The 22,426-nt window shown below is 42.7% G+C and overlaps 1 protein-coding gene across 3 annotated transcripts in view; it reads left to right on the plus strand.

The window, feature by feature from the left end:
• Positions 1 to 22,426, plus strand: part of LOC119953894 (zinc finger protein 652-like) — a 97,689-nt gene that overhangs the window by 49,724 nt on the left and 25,539 nt on the right. For all 3 annotated transcript variants that reach the window (XM_038778528.1, XM_038778529.1, XM_038778527.1), the window contains exon 2: positions 12,199 to 13,415. In XM_038778528.1, coding sequence (XP_038634456.1) covers positions 12,273 to 13,415 — 1,143 coding nt within the window. In that variant the 5' untranslated portion in view covers positions 12,199 to 12,272. The remainder of the gene's footprint in view (positions 1 to 12,198; positions 13,416 to 22,426) is intronic.

Here is a 22,426-nt window from a genome sequence, read left to right on the forward strand (position 1 = left end):
ACTATGTGGAGAAGGATGATGTAGGTATAGAAAGAAGAGAGGGGAAGTGTGATATAATTGAACAGATTAGCATTGAGAGGGAAGAGGTGTTAGCGGTTTTAGGGGGTTTAAAATTGGATGAATCCCCAGCCCCAGGTGAGATGTATCACTGACTGCTGTGTGAAGCAAGGGATGAGATTTCAGGGGCTCTGATGCTAATTTCCAAATTCTTACTGGTCACAAGAGAGGTGCCAGAGGCCTGGAGGACAGCTAATGTGGTACCATTATTCCAGAAGCAAGTAGGGATAAACCAAGTAATTTGCAGGCCAGTGAGCCGAATATCAGTTGCAGGGTAATTATTGAATCAACTTCTGAGGGACAGAATTAATCTCCACTTGGAGAGGCAAGGATTAATCAAGGGTCGTCGCATGGATTTTTCAAGGGAGATTGTGTCTAACAAATTTGATTGAATTTTTCGAAGAAGTGACTAGGTGTGTAGATGAGGGCACTGCAGCTAATGTAGTCTACATGGACTTCAGTAAGGTTTTTACAAGGTCTCTGATGGGAGATTGGTCAAAAAGTTACGGAATCATGGGATCCAGGGCAATTTGGCAAATTGGCTTAGTGCCAGGAGGCAGAGTGTGGTTGAAGGTTGATTTTGTGACTGGAAACCTGTGTCCAGTGGTGTACTTCAGGGATCAGTGCTGGGTCCCTTCCTCTTTGTAATGTACATTAATGATCTAGACATGAGTGTGGGAGATATGTGAGTAAGTTTGCAGAAGACACAGAAATTGGTGGTGTGCTAATTGGCGAGGAGAAAAGCCTTCAATTACAGGACGATATAGATGGGCTGGTCAGATGGGCAGAACAGTGGTAAATGGAATTCAACCCTAAAAAGTGTGAGGTGATGCATTTTGGTAGGACTAACAAGGCAAGGGAATACACAATGGGCACAATTCGACTAAAAGAGAACAAAGTCCCATAGCTAGCGTGCTTAGCTGCGTGATTCCCGGCGCTTGCAGCACCGAGAAACACATGGCTATAAAACGCCAAGGCCACACACAGCCCCATTTTGTGCACTGAGGAGCTCCACTCGCTGGAACTCCTCAGTGCAGCGAGAGATTGGGACGCCATTTTTAAATGGAGTCCTGATCTCCTAGACCCCCGGCACAATCCACGACACCCCCCAAGCCCCAACGCACTATTGAGTGTCCCTGGACCCCTCCGCACCCTCCCAACACACGCGCAGTGCACCACCAGGCCGATCGCCAGCGCACAAAAAAATGCCGGCTTGACACATTGGTAGTGCCACCTGGGCACCTTTGTGGTGCCAGGCTGGCACCCAGATGGCAGTGCCAGGGCACCACCCTGTCAAAAGGGCATGCATCTGGGGGTCTCCAATCCCCCAGCCATCCACACATGTGCCATTCCGTCTGGTCCCCATGTGGAGACTAGTGCTGAATGGCACTCTCCCAAGGTCTCGGAGGCGAAAGGGATTGATCCTCGGCTAACTCAAGAATCTGCACACTAAAGTGAGACTAGCTGTGTCTCTTTAATTTGCAGATTTTAAATAAAGTTATTGCACATCTCTGATAGAATGTTGATTTATTCATAGTTTTATTCATACAAGTGCTAGTTGAATGCATGTAGCTGAGAGGTAAAATTATTAAAAAGTTTTGACTATGGGATTCCAGTCATTGTTTCACATAATTAATTAACCATTGTATTCCAGTGTATTCAGCTCTAAGAATGTATTGTTCTTGGTCTAATCAAGTAATTAGCTACAGCAAGGTGTCCGCTGAGCTGTGTAACATGGCTAGCATGGGAAACATATCCAATAATTTTCCTAAGACTGCGCACACAGATGCTGAACTAGTTTTGATAGGCACCAGCCAGTCTTAAGTAATGTCCAGTATTTTATTAACAAATCATCCTGCAAGTAACTAGATGTTCATTTGAACGAGCCAGGAGGTCTCAGTTGAGAATTAGAAGCCAATGAAAGTAAATGAGGGGTTAAACCAGTGATAAGAATTCTGTTAAAAGTAGGACCTCGTGGTCGAGGTCTTTATTCCTGAGTTCCATACTTCTGAAATCATCTATCTGCCTCAAATGATTCATTTTATGCGTTACGTTTTTATGCCATGTGCTTGAACTTTTCATGCATTGTTTGATATTTTGTTTCTAAGTTTTGATTCAATTCTTATTCAAGTGTATTTGAGTGAGTAATTAGCACCAAAGTCATATTTTTGACACCTCCGACCAACTGGACTACTGGCTCTTATTAGAAGGTTAAATAAGAGTCCCAACAATCTCGCAAGATCGCTTTAGGTCTTGCGAGGCATTGCGAGCCGGGTAGATACCAGGAGCGGGTCTCCCGGCTTCTATTGCCCTGCTGCACCACACTGCTTTTCGGGTGCAGCGTGGCCATTGGGTCACACCTAATGAACGGTAGGATGCTAGGTAGTACAGAGGACCAGAGAGACCTTGGGTGTCTGTCAAAAATAACTGAAGGTAGAGGACAGGTGGATAATTTGGTTAAGAAAGCATATGGGATACTTGCTTTTATTAACCGAGACATAGAATTTAAGAGCAGGGAGATAATGCTGGAGCTGTATAAAATGCTCATTGGGCCATAGCTAGAGTAGTGCGTGCAGTTCTGATTGCCAAACTTTAGGAAGTATGTGATTGCACTAGCGAGGGTGCAGAAGAGATTCACCAGGATGTTGCCTGGGCAAGCTATGACGAGAGGCTGCTTGGGCGGGGGCAGAGAAGACTGAGGGGAGAAGGGGGGGGGGGGGGGGCCTGATTGAGGTGTACAAAATTATGAGGAACATAGGGTAGTTAGAAAGAAACTGTTCCCATTAGTAGAAGGGTCAATTATCCAGGAGCATAGATTTAAGATAAGGGCAGGAGATTTAGAGTGGACTTGAGGAAAAACATGTTCACCCACAGGGTGTAGGAATCTGGAACTTACTGCCTGAAAGGGTGGTAGAGGCAGGACCCTCATAACATTTAAGAAGCATTTAGATGAGCACTTGAAACACCAAAGCATGCAAGGCTATGGACCAGGTGCTGGAAAATGGGATTAGAATAGGCCGGTGCAGATATGGTGGGCTGACTCCAAATTTGCTAATACTTGAAAGGTTAACACAGAAACAAACTGGCTTTCTGTCAATTAATTTGTAGGCATGTCCCCTGAGCATATCATTGCTATCCATTTCAAAACCAAACTGCTGTTCTTCTCATGAGAGAAGTAGGTTAATTCTTGGGCAACTGATTTATGATAATCTCAGGTAATATACGTAATGTTTTTCCCAATATTTTAGCATGTAACCATTGTACAAAGTTGATTTCAAATTTGCCTCCATGTATTTTCCCTACTTTCAAGCTGTTTTGCTTTGAAGAATTTGCAATTGATAGTGTTAGATCTTTGACTCGTTCAGAGGATGCGGGCAATACTGGCTAAGTCGGCATTTATTGCCCACCCCTAATTGCCCTTGAGAAGGTCGTGGTGAGCCAACTTCTTAAAACACTACTGACATATGGTGTAGGTACACCCACAGTACTGTTAGGTAAGGAGTTCCAGGATTTTGACTCGGCTACAGTGAAGGAACAGCGATAGTTCCAAGTCAGGATGGTGAGTGACCTGGAGAGGAGGTTGCGGGTGCGTGATGTTCCCGTGTATCTGCTTGTCCTTCTAGGCTGTAGAGATTATGCGTTTGGAAGGTGCTGTTGTAGGGGCCTTGCTGAGTTGTTGCAGTGCAACTTATATATGTTACACACTGCTGTCACTGCATCAGTGGTGGTTGCTGGGATACCAACCAAGCTTTGTCCTGGATGGTGTTACGTTTCTTGAGTGTTGGTGGAATTGCACTCATCCAGGCAAGGGGAAGAGTATTTCATCACCCTCCTGACTTGTACCTTGTAGATGGTGAAACTAGCAGATGTTACTCGTTGCCGAATTCCCAGCTTCTGACCTGTCCTTGAAGCCACAGCATTTATATGACTGGTCCAATTCTGTTTGTTGGTCAATGGCCCCCAGGATGTTGATAGTGATTCAGTGATGGCCATTAAATGTCAAGACCCCTTGATGCTATACTAAGTCAAATGTTGTCTTGATGCCAAGGGAAGTAACTCATCTCACATCTTTGAGTTCAGCTCTTTTGTTTAGTTTAGGCAAAGGCTATACTAAGGTCAGGAGAGTAACCTTGGTGAATCCCAAACTAAGCATCAGTGAGTAGGTCATTTCTGAGTAGCATTTTCAAAGATGCTTTTCAATGCTTTGCTGCTGATCAAGTAAGTATAAACTGATGGTGTGGTAATTGGCTGGATTGGAGTTGTCCTGCTTTTTGTGTATAGAACTGGGCAGTTTTCCACATATAGATGTTAGTGCCGCCTTACTGCAACAGTTTGGCTAGGGGCATGCCTCGTTCTGGAGCACTGGTCTTCAGTGCAATTGCTGGAACTTTGTCAGGGCCCATAGATTTTGCAATATCCAGTGTCTTCAGCCATTTCTTGATATCACATAGAATTAATCAAATTGGTTGAAGACCGGCATCTGTGATGCTGGGGACCTCAGAAGAGATCACGATGGATCATTGATTCAGCACTTCTGGCTGAAGATTGTTGCAAATGCTTCAGCCTTGTCTTTTGCACTGGTGTACTGGGCTCTCCATCATTGAGGATTGGGATATTTGTAAACCTCCTCATCCAGTTAGTTTAATTGTCCACCACCTTTCATGGCTGCGTGTGGCAGGACTGCAGAGCTTAGATTTGATCAATTGGTTATGGGATTAATTTGTTCTGTCTATTGCTTGCTGCTTCAGCTGTTTGTCATTCAAGTAGTCCTGTCTTGTAGTTTCTCCAGGTTGACATCTAACTTTTAGATAGGCTTGGTGCTGCTCCTGACATGCCCTCCTGCACTCTTCATTGAACTAGGGTTGATCCATTCGCTTGATGGTAATGGTAGAGTTGGGAAATACTGGGCCAGGAGGTTGCAGGTTGTATACAATTCTGCTGATGGCCCAAAAGCGTCATAGATGCCCAGTTTTGAGTTGCAATATTTGTTCAAAATCTAAATTAAAAGCAAATGACAGCAGACGCTGAAAAGCTGAAATTAAGACCGAAAATGCTGGGGAAAAACTCAGGTCTGGCAGCATCTGTGGAGAGAAACAAATTTCATGTCCGCATGGGTCCTCTTCAGAACTAAAGAGATTGTGATGGATTTTATACTGTTAAAGAGGTGCTAGAGCAGGTGGAGCAAAGCAGAAGGTCAGAGATAGGTGGGAGCTAGGAGAGAGTGGACAAAGGAATTGTAAAGGTAGTGTTAAGACTAAAGAAGGTGCTGATAGAGGCAAAAAAGTAAGATAGCAGAATGTGTTAGCAGAACAAAGGTCATTGTTTGTTGAAAGCAAAACCTAAGAAAAGTGACAGATAGTCCTGTGGGGCGAGGGGTTCGTTGGGTCAAAAACGCAGGATTTTTTTTTAAAAGGGGGTCAAGATGGAGGAGACCATTCATAGACTGAAGTTAAATTCTGCGCTGGGTCCTGGTTCATCAACTGAGTGGTAGGAGAAGGGATGGGGGCAATGAGGGGTGTTGTAGCTAGTAATCAACAGGATATTCCTTGTCAATGTTTGGCCTGTTGGCATGAGACTTTGTGGTCGGAAGCCACTGTTGATGACTCCCAAGGGCTACTCTCCCCTGTGCCACCACCTCTAGTGGCTGGCTCTGTTCTGTTGGTAGGTCAGGACATATCCAGCGATGGTGGTGTCTGGGATATTGTACAGTATGATTCCATGGGTATAACTACATCTGGCTGTTGCTTTACTAGTCTGTGGAACAGCTTTCCCAATTTTGGCACAACTCTCTCCTCCCCAGACGTTAGTAAAGGAGGACTTTGCAGCATTGACAGAGCTATGTGTGCTGTTGTTTCTGGTGCCTTGGTCGATGTCGGATGGTCCATTCAATTTCATAGCCTGAGGGTCCAACCATTTTTGTAGCAGTTTGATAAAACTGAGTGGCTTACTAGTCAATTTCAGAGGACATTTAAGATTGTACACCAGGTCAAGTAAGGACAGTAGATTTCCTTTCTGAAAGGATATCAGAGAACCAGATGGATTTTTACAACAATGGCCTCAAGATTACTATTACTGAGACTAGCTTTTAATTCCAGATTTATTAAATGAATCTAAGTTCCACCAACTGCTGTGGTGGGTTTTGAACCCATGTTCCCAGACTATTAGCCTGGGCCACCGAATGCTCACTACACATTGCCTCCATCTTAAAATTATGCTTCAATTTCTATCTTCATTGCAGCATGGAGTAAAGAGACAGTAGCACCATGGATACAATGTGCTGGAAGACTTGAAATAGAGAGTAATGGTTAATGGATTTTTGGGGGGCTGGTATAAGGGTTGTACTGGAGTTCCCCAGGGGTCAGTACTGAGATCGTTGTTTGATCTGGTGCACATTAATGATCTGGATCTTGGTGTACAGGGAATAATTTCAAAATGTTGATGACGATACAAAAATCAGAAGCATTGTAAACTGAGGAGCACAGTGTAGAGCTAGGAAAGGACATAGACAAGTTGGTGGAATGGGTGGATAGGTGGCAGATGAAGTTCAATACGTAGAAATATCAGGTGATACATTTTTGTAGGAAGAACATGGAGTGACAGTAGTAAATAAAGGGTACAATTCTATAAAAGAGTGCAGGGACAGAGGGCCCAGGGTGTATCTGTACATAAGTCATTAAAGGTGGGAGGATAGGTTGAGAGAGCAGTTAATATAGCCTACAGTATCCTCGGCTTTATTAATGTGGGCATCGAGTACAGGAGCAAGAAGGTTATGTTGAGTTTGTAAAAGACCTCAGCTGGAGCACTGCGTACAGTTTAAGGCACCACATTTTAGGAAGGATGCGAAGGCTTTGGAGAGAGTGCAGAAGAGGTTTACATGAATGATTCCAGGGGTGATAAACTTCTCTAAATATCGATTGGAGAAATTTGGACCCTTTGTTTTCATAGAGAAAAGAAGGCTGAAAGGAAATTTGATACAAGTATTCAAAGTCTCGAGGACCTGGCAGTGTAGATATGGAGGAACTGTTTTCATCGGAGAGTGGATTGAGAACCAGAGGGCACAGATTTAAGATAAATCAATAAAAGAAGCAAAAATGATGTGAGAAAAAACTTTTCACACAGCAAGTGGGTAGGGTCTGGAATGCTCTGTCTGAGCATGTGATTGAGACATTCAAGAGGGGATTAGATTATTATTAGAAATAATGTGCAGGGTTACAGGGCGAAGGCAGGAAAATGGCAGTAGGTGAAATGCTCATTCAGAGAACCAGTGCAGACACGATGAGTTGAGTTACCTCCTTCGATGCTGAATGTGCTTGTATGGAAAAAGAAATCCTGGAAAACTCAATCGTACAACAACAGCAGCATGCATTTATATAGTGCTTTTTATGCACAACACAAGACATCCAAGGCATTGACAAATAATAAAAGGAACAGATGCTGAGTCATGGATGTAAGGTTGCCGGGTGGGGGGAATATTCGAGGCCAGATTGGAAAGATGGATTTTGAGAACGCTTTAAAAGCAGACCACAGAGTTTTTAATTCTGACGTTTCAATTTAATTCGTAGGATGTGGCTATCACTGGTAAGGCAGCAATGTATTCCCTATCAATGATTCCCTCTTTTTAAATTGTGCGGACTATTTATTTAACTGAGTGCCCCTTTTATGTCACTTAAGTTGCAGAAGTTGACTTGTGTGATCTTCCATGTTCTTTCGGGAAGGTTGGCCTCTAGTTGCTCTGAAAAGCAGGTTGTGGCTGAACCTTTGAATCGCTGCAGTCTTTGTAGCAGTTTGATAACAAAGCGGCTTGCTATGCCATTTCAGGAAGACAGTTAAAAGTCAACCATCTTGGTGTGGGACTGGATTTTGCATTTTTGTTAGACTGAGTAAAATTTATAGCAGGTTGCCGAAGAATATGCTAGAACAAGTTGGACATCTGGTTGAACAATTTGAATATCTGTTTTTTTTAAATTAATTCAAACCTCAGATTTGCAAGGTGTGATTTTAACTCTCCGTCCCTGTGGAGTGGTTATTGTGTCTGACCTTTGGCTTGGACATCACCTCAGAAGGTCACTTTATTGGGAGTTTTCTATAGATCCCCCAATAGCAGCAGACATGGAGGAATAGATTAGGTGGCCGATATTGGAAAGGTGCAGAAGTAACAGAGTTGTTATCATGGGTGACATCAACTTCCCTAGTATTGACTGGAACCTCCTTGGTACAAATGGTTTGGATGAAGCAGATTTTGTCAGGTGTGTCCAGGAAGGATTCCTGACTCAAGATGTAGCTAGCCCAACTAGGGGAAAGGCCATATTGGATATGGTGCTTGGCAACGAACCAGGCCAGATGCCAGATGTCAGATGTCTCGGTGGGAGAGCATTTCGGTGACAGTGACCACAACTCCTTGGTCTTTACCATAGTCATGGAGACGGTTAGGAACAGACAGTATGGGAAGTTATTTACTTGGAGCTGAGGAGCATGAATTGGGAACAGTTGTTCTCCGGGAAATGCACAACAGTAATGTAGGGGTTGTTTAAGGAGCACTTGTTGCGAGTTTTGTCCCACTGAGATAAGGAAGGAATGGTAAGGTGAAGGAGCCTTGGATGACAAGAGAAGTGGAGCTTCTAATCAAGAGGAAAAAGGGAGCTTACGGAAGGTTGAGGAAGCCAGGATCTGGCACGGCTCTAGAGGGTTACAAGGTAGCCAGAAAGGAACTACAAAACGGACTTAGGAGAGCTAGAAGGGGGCATGAAAAAGCACTGGCAGGAAGGATTAGGGAAAATCCCAAGGCGTTCTTATGTGAGAAATAAGAGGATGATCAGAGTAGGGCCGATCAGGGATAGTGGAGGGAACTTGTGCCTAAAGTTTGAGGAGGTAGGGGAGGCCCTAAATGAATATTTTGCTTCAGTATTCACTAGAGAGAGGGACCTTGTTGCTCATGAGAACAGCGTGAACCAGGTTAATAGACTCAAACAGGTTGATATTAAGAAGGAGGATGTGCTGTAAATTTTGAAAAGCATCAGTATAGATAAGTCCCCTGGGCCAGATGGGATGTACCCAAAGTTACTACGGGAAGTGAGGGAAGAGATTGCTGCGCCGTTGGCAATGATCCTTGCATCCTCACTCTCCACTGGAGTAGTACTGGATGATTGGAGGGAGGCAAATGTTGTTCCCCTGTTTAAGAAAGGGAATAGGAAAACCTCTGGGAATTACAGACCAGTCAGTATTATTTCTAAAGGTGAGCAAAAAACTGGAAAGGATTCTGAGAGATAGGATTGATGATTATTTAGAAAAACATAGTTCGATTAAAGATAGTCAGCATGGCTTTGTGAGGGGCAGGTCATGCCTCACAAGCCTCATTGAGTTCTTTGATGTGGTGTATATGGATTTCAGTAAGGCATTTGATCAGGTTCCCCATGGTAGGCTCATTCAGAAAGTCAGGGGGCATGGGACACAGGGAAATTTGCCTGTCTGGATACAGAATTGGCTGGCCGAAAGAAGACAGCGAGTGGTAGTGAATGGAAAGTATTCCGCCTGGAGGTTGGTGACCAGTGGTGTCCCATAGGGATCTGTTGTGGGACCTCTGCTCTTTGTGTTTTTATAAATGGCTTAGATGAGGAAGTGGAAGGGTGGGTTAGTAAGTTTGCCGATGACACAAAGGTTGGTGGAGTTGTAGATAGAGTCGAGGGCTGTTGCAGGTTACAACAGGACATTGACAGGATGCAGAGCTGGGCTGAAAAGTGGCAGATGGAGTTCAACCTAGATAAATGTGAAGTGATTCATTTTGGAAGGTTGAATTTGAATGCTGAATACAGGGTTAAAGGCAGGATTCTTGGCAGTGTGGAGGAACAGAGGGATCCCTCAAAGTTGCCACCCAGGTTGATAGGGTTGTTAAGAAGGCGTATGGTGTGTTGGCTTTCATTAACAGGGGGATTGAGTTTAAGAGCCGCGAGGTTTTGCTACAGCTTTCTAAAACCCTGGTTGGACCACACTTAGAATATTGTGTCCAGTTCTGGTCGTCTCATTGTAGGCAGGATGTGGATGCTTTGGAGAGGGTGCAGAGTAGATTTACTAGAATGCTGCCTGGACTGGAGGGCATGTCTTATGAAGAAAGGTTGAGGGAGCTCGGGCTTTTCTCACTGGAGCGAAGAAGAAGAGAGTTGACATGATAGAGGTGTACAAGATGATGAGAGGCATGGATAGAGTGGATAGCCAGAGACATTTACCCAGGGCAGAAATGGCTGTCACGATGGGGACATAATTTAAAAAATAATAATAATAATAATAATTGCTTATTGTCACAAGTAGGCTTCAATGAAGTTACTTTGAAAAACCCCTAGTCGCCACATTCCGGCGCCTGTTCGGGGAGGCTGGTACGGGAATTGAACCCATGCTGCTGCCTCGTTCTGCATTACAAGTCAGCTATTTAGCCCAATGTGCTAAACCAGCCCAGGTGATTGGAGGAAGGTATTGGGGAGATGTCAGAGGTAGATTTTTTACACAGAGAATGGTGGGTGCATGGAATGCACTGCCAGCAGAGGCGGTGTAGTCAGAGTATTAGGGACATTTAAGCGATTCCTGGACAGGCACATGGACAGCAGAATATTGAAGGGGTGTAACTAGGTTGCTCTTCGATTATGATAAATGGTCAGCACAACATTGTGGACCGAAGGGCTTGTACTGTGCTGTACTGTTCTATGTTCGAAGAGGAAATTGTGTGAAGATCATTTGGGCTGAGTGACATTTTGGACACTTGGCAATACATTTTTTCATTTCTTTTTCTTCATTTTTTCATTTCATTTCATTTCACATCTTTCAGTTTCTTTTGCACTGGAAGTACATAACTTGTAAACACCTGACTATCCAGAAACATTTTGCGATTAAATTTTCTACTTACTACAAAAGTTCCAGTTTCAAAGGCATTATAAAATGTTTTCTTGAAATGTACAAGATCTATTCCAAACTCCCTATTAGGATTTTCAGTTATGGTTAAGGATGATAAAAATGCAATTTTTGGAGGAGAAGATGTGGGCTATTTAACTCCATAAATGTGTACCCTATTCACCATTGCTGGCTGGTCTATATACCTTAATTTCATGTATCCCACCTTGTTTTGTAACCATTAATATCCTGACAAAAATTATCCTTGTTTTAAAAAGTATGCATTTGTCTGTACTTTTAACTTTTGGTGACAACTTAAACTTGCATGTGGGTATATTTTTGTATGATTACTAATGCAAATGGACAAAGTCAAAGCTAGAGTAATTATTCCCTACATTTGTTTACTTGCACCAAGGTTTAGTTCATGGAAAAATACTTGATAATGCTTGCACTTTTTGAAATACATTGAGTCAATGACCTGTTGAATACCAGAGGAAAGTTCTATGTATGATACAGTCAACTAGTCACACAGTCAAGAGCTGATCGGTGTCAGTATGAGATGCATGGACTTAATTGAAGCTATTGGGATCTAAACTCCAGGTTTTAGTAGTGCAAGATGAATGCTTAATATTCTTTTTAAAATAAATTTAGAGAACGCAAATGTTTTTTCCAATTAAGGGCAATTCCACCTACCCTGCACATCGTTTTGCGTTGTGCTGGTGAGACCCACGCAGACGCAGGGAGAATGTGCAAAGTCCACACAGACAGTGAGCTGGGGCCAGGATCGAACCCAGGTCCTCGGATTTTTAAAAAAGATGTGCAGGGTAGGTGGAATTGCTCCGTAATTGAGAAAACAAAATCTAAGGAATTCTAAATATATTTTTAATTTATCCAAGGAATTTCTATTCATTTGATTTATTACTGTAGCTGGATAAATGTTAGTTTGATTAGAGTTCAATTGGGAAACATGAGAAGGACTGTGGAATCCTACCCATTGTTCTGTCGATATATCTTGTTGGAAATGATTCTAAATAAATAATAAAACTAAATTACAAGAAACGTTTAGCAATTCTGATCATGAAACAAGCTGAAAATCTGAGCCATGCATCTTTAACAAATGATTGCTGTACTTTCAATTATTTATTCACTTATTGTTCATTGTTCTAATTATGTTGCTTTTATGCTTTCTTGGTTATTGTCAAACTTCCAGATGTATTAAACTTGGTGATTTACAGGTGATAAGATATTTATTTCTTCTTCTTACAGCTAAAGATTGAAAAGACTACCGTCTACCTTTTATTGGCGAATCCTCTACAGGAGAATGTCTATTTCCGCTGCACATGTTTGATGAACAAAGAGAACAGTGCATGTTTGAGCCTCACTTCTGTGATGACAGCATTGTTGTGACAAAACGGAAGCAGTTGTTTGTTGCTAACAAAATAGCATTTAGCTGGTTCTTTCTATTACTCTTCGTGCAGACCAAGTGTTTGCAGCAATTTGAACTCATTACTGAGGTCCTAACATTGCAAGGCTTCAATCAGATATTATGCTTTATTTATGCATCTAGACTTAATGTGATTCCATATGATGTACAGGGGGTAGTAAATATAGTCTGGATCCTTCAGATGAGTCACATTGCCAATACTTGCAAGAATCTGATTGACAGTTGTGCTTTGCACGTTTGTGGGATGGCCCAGGAGGGAAAACAGTGCTCTCAGATCTCACCTTCATTTTATTGTAATGCTGACAAAGAACTTGATTTATCCACCAAGATTTATCCAAGGGAAGAGAATAAACCATATTTGGTAAAGGTAGAGGATACAATGGCAAAAAGACATTTGAAAACGAGAGACCAAGCATATTATGAAGAAAATAAGCAAGTTGAGGATGTTTGTGGAATGGAAGGAGATGCAGAAGACTCAAATGACTCGGATGACCAGAGATCCTATAACCAAGAGCAAATCATAGTTGAGGTAAATCTTAATAACCAGACTTTAAATGTTTCAAAAGGTACAGAAGGTGCATCTTCACAGTCTGAGAAAACTGCCACAGTTGACTCCAGCGATGGCGATGATGAAGAGGAGGACGATGAAGATGATGAGGTTGATGACATTGACACTGAAGATGATGAACAGGATGAAGAAGAAGTAGAAGACGTCATTAAACACAGAAAAAACAAGGAGACCAGCAGAATGGGAACAACAGAAGCAACTCTTTCAAGGGCAAGTGCAAAGATTACTTTGCCTAAGCTGAGAAAAAGTAAAAACCCTAAAGCTCCAGCACCAAAAGGAAAACATATTGAAGAAAAACAGAATCTCACCTGTGAGAAATGTCCCAGAGTCTTCAATAATCGCTGGTATCTTGAAAAGCATATGAATGTCACTCACAGTCGAATGCAGATCTGTGATAAGTGTGGGAAAAAATTTGTGCTGGAAAGTGAACTCGTCCTTCATCAACAAACTGAGTGTGAAAAACATATTCAGGTAGGCTATGTTTTTTTTTTGTTGCATTAAGTGATAATGCACATTTTGCATTTTCTAGTTTAATCATGAAGTAGTCAGGAAACAAGACAATTTCCTTCGGGTTCTATTTCCCTTTGAAGTCACTCGCTTTTGTCATCTCAAGCCTGCACCAAAGTTAAACAGCCTGCTCCCAAACCTCCTATGTGGTTGTGTTAGTTAATCACTCAAAGGTGTACTATGACCAATTGATTTCTCTCTCTTTCCCTTTCCCCCCCACAATGAAACCCAGCTGCCACTAACCAATTAGTCCCACAGCTAAAATGAAGTGAAGGTCTCAGTGGACTGGAGACCATAATGACATTATTCCTTTCTGTTTTGTTGTGGTTTAGTGGATGCAAGGGATATCCCAATGCAAGGGGTTTATGCATCACAGCAGTTACTGGTCCTGAAGCATAAAAATGTTTTGTAGATGTTTGTGTTGATGAGTACATTTTCAGTAGTGGAGAGATTTATGGCAGTTAAATTTTAAATTGATCTGATATCAATGTCAGAGTAAAGGACATGAGAATTATCATTTGATAGATGGATATAACTGAGATAACATTGTGCACATTGAAGCAATATTATCTTTGTGATGATTCAGTCAAACTTTAGTTTTCATCACAGGTGAACATCAATGTGTGACTTTTAAAAATGAACTTCAGTGCAATTAAGATATTCATTGTCTTCCTATCAGATTGCTTGTTTCAACTGTCAATGTGATCAGAGCGTAGGCAATAACCCTGACAGAAGAAACAAGTGTCACAAAAGGCTTGCAAGATCCAAGTATAGCAAAATCATGGTAACGGTTGTTATGGTTGGTTCATCGAGCTATCGGGATTGGCTTGAAGTGAAAGTGAATTGCCAAGCTGTTAGTGTTTATTTTTATTTTGAACTGGTATCTGGTCTTTTTGATAGCATTTCCATTCAGACGATTACATAGAACATAACAGCGCAGTACGGGCCCTTCGGCTCTCGATGTTGCGCCGACCCGTGAAACCATCTGAAGCCTATCTGACCTACACTATTCCATTTTCATCCATGTGTCTATCCAGTGACCACTTAAATGCCCTTAAAGCTGGCGAGGCTACTACTGTTGCAGGCAGGGCGTTCCACACCCCTACTACTCTCTGAGTAAAGAAACTGCCTCTGACATTGTCCTATATCTACCACCCCTCAATTTAAAGCTATGTCCCCTCGTGTTGGTCATCACCATCCGAGGAAAAAGACTCTCACTGTCCACCCTATCTAACCCTCTGACTATCTTATATGTCTCTATTAAGTCACGTCTCAGCCTTCTCCTCTCTAACAAAAACAACCTCAAGTCCCTGAGCCTTTCCTTGTAAGACCTTCCCTCCATACCAGGCAACATCCTAGTAAATCTCCTCTGAACCCTTTCCAAAGCTTCCACATCCTTCCTATAATGTGGTGACCAGAACTGCACGCAGTACTCCAGGTGCGGCCGCACCAGAGTTTTGTACAGCTGCAGCATGACCTCGTGGCTCCGAAACTCAATCCCCCTACTGATAAAGGCTAGCACACCATATGCCTTCTTAACAGCCCTATTAACCTGGGTGGCAACTTTCAGGGATTTATGTACCTGGATGCCGAGATCTCTCTGTTCATCTACACTACCAAGAATATTGCCATTAGTCCAGTACTCTGCATTCCTGTTACTCCTTCCAAAGTGAACCCCTCATACTTTCCCGCATTAAACTCCATCTGCCACCTCTCAGCCCAGCTCTGCAGCTTATCTATGTCCCTCTGTAACCTATAACATCCTTCAGCACTATCCACAACTCCACCGACCTTCGTGTCATCTGCAAATTTACTAACCCATCCTTCTACACCCTCTTCCAGGTCATTTATAAAAATGACAAACAGCAGTGGCCCCAAAACAGATCCTTGAGGTACCTGAACTCCAGGATGAACATTTGCCATCAACCACCACCCTCTGTCTTCTTTCCAATTACTCAGCCAATTACTGATCTAAACCGCTAAATCACCTTCAATCCCATACTTCCGTATTTTCTGCAATAGCCTACCGTGGGGGACCTTATCAAACGCCTTACTGAAATCCATATACACCACATCAACCACTTTACCCTCATCCACCTGTTTGGTCACCTTCTCAAAAAACTCAATAAGGTTTGTGAGGCATGACCTACCCTTCACAAAACCGTGTTGAGTATCGCTAATCAACTTGTTCTTTTCAAGATGATTATAAACCCTATCTCTTATAACCTTTTCCAACATTTTACCCACAACCGAAGTAAGGCTCACAGGCCTATAATTACCAGGATGTGGAGATGCCGGCGTTGGACTGGGGTGAGCACAGTAAGAAGTCTTACAACACCAGGTTAAAGTCCAACAGGTTTGTTTCAAACACGAGCTTTCGGAGCGCAGCTCCTTCCTCAGGTGTTGTCTCTACTCCCTTTCTTGAACAAGGGGACAACATTTGCTATCCTCAAATGGGATATAATTAAAGTTCAGTTCACGGCATACTTTTTGTATGGTACCCTGAACGTTAGAAACCTTTCTGTTGCTAAAATCTTAATGTTTTCATCACAAATGTTGAAGTCAGTTTATGGGAACTTGTTTTTAAAAATGGAAAATTAGGCACTGTTCTCTCTCGGGCTCTCTCTCCATATCTCCCGTGGTTTTTATAAGGTTCTTGAAGAATTAAACACAGATCTTGCCTGTTTCTTTTCAATTAATTTGAGATTCGATCATCTCCATCACATTGTTGTGTGCCAGTGATGTGGAAGTACTCATCTTCATTGCTTTTATTTAAAAAAACAGATTGAGCAATGTCACGAGAAAACACACGGCACATATTCATCTTAAATTAAAATTTAAATGGCTCAGAACACTTTTACATGCATTGGATATCTGGATTTTTATGACTAGCTTTACACATGCTAATTGTCGAGGTTTATTTCCTGTACAATAGTTATTAATTACTGAGTAAACAGTTTTTAATATTATGCTTAGATTTTCATCCAAGTTGTAAAGTCGGTGCATTGATGTTACAACCTTAGTATTTACTTCGTCTTTTTGGTAACTGATTTGGAATCATAATTGTGGGGGGGAGGGGACTTTCCAGGTCTGGGAGCTACATTTAACTGTCCTGCTAACCTGCCCCAGCTGTGTGGGCCTCCGCCCGCTCACCATGGGAACTCTTATTCTACAAAGCCCACAATCAGCGACCACCTGCCAGTTTAGCATGTAGATCTTCTGTGCATGGCATGGGATACTGATCTAAACCATTAGTTTTTAGTCATCGCAAAGGCGGACCGACTTGTCGCGCTTCAGGATGGGGACTACTGCTTCAGCCCACTTTGCAATCCCAAGGCTCTCTAACCACTCCAGTTTGGTCTGTACTTTGCTAAGTAAAGCGCATGGAATTGGCCGTGCCCTGAAATATTTGGGTAGGGTTCCGATGTCCACATAAACTGTCCATGCTCCTTTTATTCTACCATGGCTTTTATGTGAAACCTCTGGGTATTTGCCAATGATCTCATCGAGTCAACGTGTTCCTAGATTAAAAAATTGTATCCAGTCAGACAGATCTGCTGGAGCCAGTCTCTGCCCGTAGTGAGCGGGTGTCGGGCCATGTGCTGCCCATAGGTAACTGGGGCCATACTGGTCCCCATAATCTTCAAAGGTTTCCGTGTATATGTAGCCAACCTGGCCATGGTTTCTTGTAGGCCTAGGAACATGATGGGCATCCGGAGATGCGTGAAGGTCTGTTCCCCGACAATGGGGACAGCAGCTGCCGTATCCATCTCCATTTCTAATGAATGGCTATTGACCAAGTGATTGGGCAACTGATGATGTCTTTTAGCTGCTTTGCTTCATCCTCTATGTGCTGATAGACATGCAAGGCCTGGCCTGAGGTGGCTTTGGCTTCTGGCCTTGGCACACACTTACTGCTGATTCTAGCAGCCTTCTCTGGGTCGTGTCTTTTTGTCCACACTTAAAGCAGCCTGCGACTGACACCTGTGGTCCTCCGGAGAAACTTCCCTGGTATTTCTAGGGTTATCCAGCCATCTTTTGAGATGCTAGAATGTCTTGGCAGAATGTTGATTTGGTGGTGGGTGAGGCATGTGAGACATTTGCTGGGAATGCTGGCTTCTGGCTTTTCTGTATGAGGGCACCCCTCCAGTCTGAGAACACTACTGTCCGTCATCCCTTGGGGTTCTTGGGCCGCTTCCTCACCGTTCTCTATAGATAGTGCAATTCTGTAACCCATTTGACGGGGTGGGTTCTGCAACAATTTCTTTTTGTATTGCGATGTTATTAATCCCACACACTAGCCGGTCAAGTACTATCTCGGTCTGGGATGGGCCAAAATCGCAGAATTTGGCCAGCTTCCTTAATCTAGCCAGGAATGTTGTCACTGGTTTCACAGGGGTCCTCCCAGACACGTTGAATGGGAAATGCTGGAAGATTACAGATGCTTTAGATTGTAAATGTTCTTTTCTAGATCATCAAGCTCGTTAAACAGGCTGCAGGATAAGTTAAACTCTTAATAATACTGAACATGGGGTCCCCGCATGCTGTCAAAAGGATTATTTTATGTCTGCCGCCCCCTTCTATGCCATTGGAGCAGAAGAAGTAGCATACTGAGGTCACTCCTCCATCATAAGGTTCAAGCTTCCCAAACAAGGGCATTTCTGGGTTTTTCTTTTTGTTTTCTTTCTTACCGGAGTTGTCATTGGGGAGTTTCAAAAAGGCTGCTGGGAATCCTGTGCTTGATTCTCGTCACAAATGTAATAATTCCAGGAGGCGCGGAGTGAAAGGCCAAACTGGTTTATTTTAAATTGCAAATAAATCTGTTACCGCGGTGCACAAAACAAATGTGCCAGCCTTGGACTATTGGGACCTGCCGGTCTGGGTCTGGGAGCTACATTTGAAGATCCCACTAACGAGCCCCAGCTGGGCGTGCCTCGGCCCTGTCACCATGGCAACTTTTATTCTACGAACACCATTGGGCGATCAGTCAGCGATTGTTCCCCCCGGGGTCCTCATGAGGGTTATCACATTAACCAAATTTCATACATAAGTTTGAAAACTGAAAACCATCTATTTAATAATTGACTATTGTTTTGGTATTGAGCAAGGATTGCTGAGAATATCTGCTTTAGTCTTTGTACATGGCCTTGATTACTGCTGAGAGTATTGTGCAAAATAACCATTTCTGTACAGGCCTGTTGGCAACAGCATAATTCACTTGCTCTTTGTCTTAAAGTTTGTGTATTGATTATGGTTATGTTGATTTGTTCTTGCTGCATTCCATATGTTCACTCTCACAAATTGTACCACTTATCGTTAACTCAAATATTGCTGAGCAAAATGCAATGGTGGATCCTTGCAGTTGCCTTTAGCATTCCTCAGCTAAGTAGGAGAAAGAAAATCAGCTCAATTTTTAGATCTTTACCATTCCCCAACAATGCTCACTCTTGTTAGGAGGAGCCAGAGGGGTGAACACTGGGTGAGAAAACTGTCCCATAAAAGCTGTCTGCTCAAAAGGAAAGCTGACAAAATGTGCGGACTGGTCAAATGTGTGAATTGCAATTGTAGATTACTCAGCCCTGAATATATTCAATGACTACTTTTAGTACTCTCTGTGGAAGAGAATTCCAAAGACTAGTGACCTGAGAGAAAAAAATCCTCCTCGTCTCCATCTTAATGGGAGATTTGATTTTAAACTATGCCCCCAGTTCTAGATTCACTAGGAGGGGAAACCCCCTCTCCCCTTGTCAAGTCCCCTCAGATTCTTTGTTTCAATAAAATATCTTTCTTCTAAACTCCAATGAGAATACATTCAACCTTCTCAACCTTTTCTCATAAGGCAACCTGGTCATCTCAAGAATCAACCTAGTGAACCGACTCTGAACTGCTTCCAATACAAGTGACCGTCGCTTTGCCCATAAAATTCCTGTCATCACACTGAACACTCCACCGTGTTGTGTGATGTGCAAAATAGTGCAAAATGAGATCGATTCAGAATAGATCTAACAGCTCAATACTGGGCATCCAAGAGGAATTGTGGACTATCAGCAGAGATTTGTACTCTGCCACGCTCTTATTCTGCACTCTGCACTACCATCAAACTGAGAAAATCAATGCCAGGAGCAACACCAGGCCTACCTGGAAATGAGGTGTTAAACAGGCAAAGCTACACCACAAGATTACCTGCATTCGAAACAGTAGAAACAGCATGCTACAGACAGATAAATGGTTCCATAACCCACCAGTTCAGATTGCAACATCTGTGGAGGAAGAAAAACAGAGTTTTAAATGGATGACCTTTCATTTGAATTGGTTCATCAGAAACATATTACTATAGATGCTGGAGATCTGCAGAGCACTTCATACATTTTCTGTTTGTTTTTAGATCGGGTCAAAGCTCCAGCAGTCTGCTGCAACTGCAACAGGTTTTGAATAGTGTTGGACAACATTCTCGCTATAATGCAGATGTGCACAGCCACAGGTTTTGTGAGATCATGAATGTGCAGCCACCCAATAATTTTGTTTTCAAAAAGTTGTCCATGCACCAGAACAACATTTTAAAACAGGTGGGACAGTGGTTAGCACTGCTGCCCCACAGCGCCAGGGACCCCGATTGGATTCTGACCTCTGGTGACTGTGGAGTTTACACATTCCCCCCATATGGAGTTTTCACATTCTTCCCCGTGTCTGCTTGGGTTTTTTTCCCCCAAGTGCTCTGGTTTCCTCCCACAGTCCAAAGGTGTGCGGGTTAGGTGATTCGCCATGCTAAATTGCCCCTTAGGGTGGGTTACTAGAACACGGCAGCGGATTGGGCCTACATAGGGTGATCTTTCGAAGGGTTGGTGCTGATGGCTGACTGGTCTCCTCTTGCATTGTAGGGATTCTATGGAAAGGAATATTGTGATGGGGCAATTAAAGCAATTATATGCATTTGCAACCATGTTCAGCCAGTAGTATCAGGTGAATAGTGATTCTCAGCCTCCTCTTGAGATTCCCACTATCACAGATGCCAGTCTTCAACAAATTTTATTCACTCCACTTGATATTGCTAAATGATTGAGCACGCTAGATAAAAGTAAAGGCTATGGATCCCGACTGCATCCAGACAGTATTACTGGAGATCTATGCTCCTGAACAGGCTATGCCTCTGGCAAAGCTCTTTCAGTACAATTCAAATAGCTGGCATCTAGAAACAAAGTGGAAAATTGCCCAAATATCTCCTGTCCATAAAAGCAGGATTAATCTAATCTGGCCAATTATCGTCCCTCAGTCTACTCACAAACACTAGCAAACTGATGGAAGGTGTCATCCAAATTGCTTATTATTCACCAATTACCTGCTCACTACTCAATTTAGTATCTGCCAGGACCACTGTGCTCCAGACCTAATTACAGCCTTGATCCAAACATGGCAAATGTGAGGTGAGAATGACTGCTCTTAATATCACAGCAGCATTTGACCTTGTGTGGCATCAAGGAACCCTAAGTAAAATTGAAGCCAGTGGCAAAGACAAACTACTCATGCCCATTATGTAGAAAAATTGTCATGCTTGATTAAGGCCGATCATTTGAAGAGTTCTGCAGAGCAGTGCCTTAGACCCACACATCTTCAGCTACTTCATTAACGATCTTCCCTTGACTTAAAGATCAAAAACTGGGATGTACAGTGTTCAGTTCTATTCACAGCTCCTTGTAAAAAAAACAGTCTATACCCTCATGCAGCAAGAACTGGGACACCATTCAGACTTGGACAGATGTGACAAATAACACTCGTACCATACAAGTGCCAGCCAGTGGCCATCCCTAACACGAGAAAATCTCACCACCTCCCCATAACATTTAATAGCATCACCATTGCCAAATGTCCCACCATCAGCATTGACCAGAGAGGGAACTGGACCATCCATACAAGTACTGTGGCTACAAGGGCAGATTCAGAAGCTAGATGTTCTATAGCTAGTTACTAGTGTCCTGACTCCATAAAGACTGTCCACTACCCACAAGGTACACATCCAAAGTGTGATAGAATATTCTCCGCTTATCTGAATGAGTGCAGCTCCAACAATACTCAAAGCTTAACATCATCCAGGACACACGTTTGATTGGAACTCCCACCCGCCACTGGCACAACAGTGATCTGTGTGTACCATCTGCAGAATGCTCTCAAGGACTGCTTCAGCAGCACCTTCCAAACCTGTGACTTTTACTACCTGAGAGAGCAATGGCAGTAAGCGCTTGGGGAACACCATAACTTGCAAGATCTTGAGTCAACAAGTGTGTCACCAAGGGGTAGCATGTAGAAAATAGTGCAAGTTCACCTTAAATAATGCTTCAATTCACACACAGGACACAGTACAATCTAAACAAAAACGATTGACATGAAGCTTTTGTGGAAAAAAACATGGTCTACTTTTAGCCATCTTGCAAAAAACAGTATGTATTATACCAAATGTGCTTGGGTGAGCATGTATCCAAATAATTCGGCCTGATAAACAATGTGTTTCTCACCAGAGAGAATTTTTGACACAGCATCTGAGCCTGTTTGAATTGAAGACCTGCCAATGTTTAAGGAACTGCAAAGATTTAGTGGTGAAATTAAGCTACCTGCTTTACAGATTTATTTGCTGTTCATGGGAAAGGAAAGAGCAGAGAGAGTAATTGTTGTTTAATGTGCAACCTCTTTATAGGGATATTTAAAATGTTCACTAGATATTTCTTGGTAACTTGTTTTATGTCAAAAGTCAGAAGCTTGTTATTTTATAATAGGTGTCTGGAAACATCACCCCCAAAGTCCCGTTCCAAGTCGCACACCATCCTGCCCTTGACATATATCACTGTTCCAAGATTTTGACCCAGTAACAATGAAGACCTGCCTAACAGAGTTGTGAAAGGCATACCCCATTAGCCATGCCTACTAATGTCCAGAGTTATTTCAGCCATTTCTGTTTAGCAATTTTCTCGAATAAATTAACAAAT

This window comes from Scyliorhinus canicula, chromosome 19 (genome assembly GCF_902713615.1).
Source record: "Scyliorhinus canicula chromosome 19, sScyCan1.1, whole genome shotgun sequence".
Lineage (NCBI taxonomy): Eukaryota > Metazoa > Chordata > Chondrichthyes > Carcharhiniformes > Scyliorhinidae > Scyliorhinus > Scyliorhinus canicula.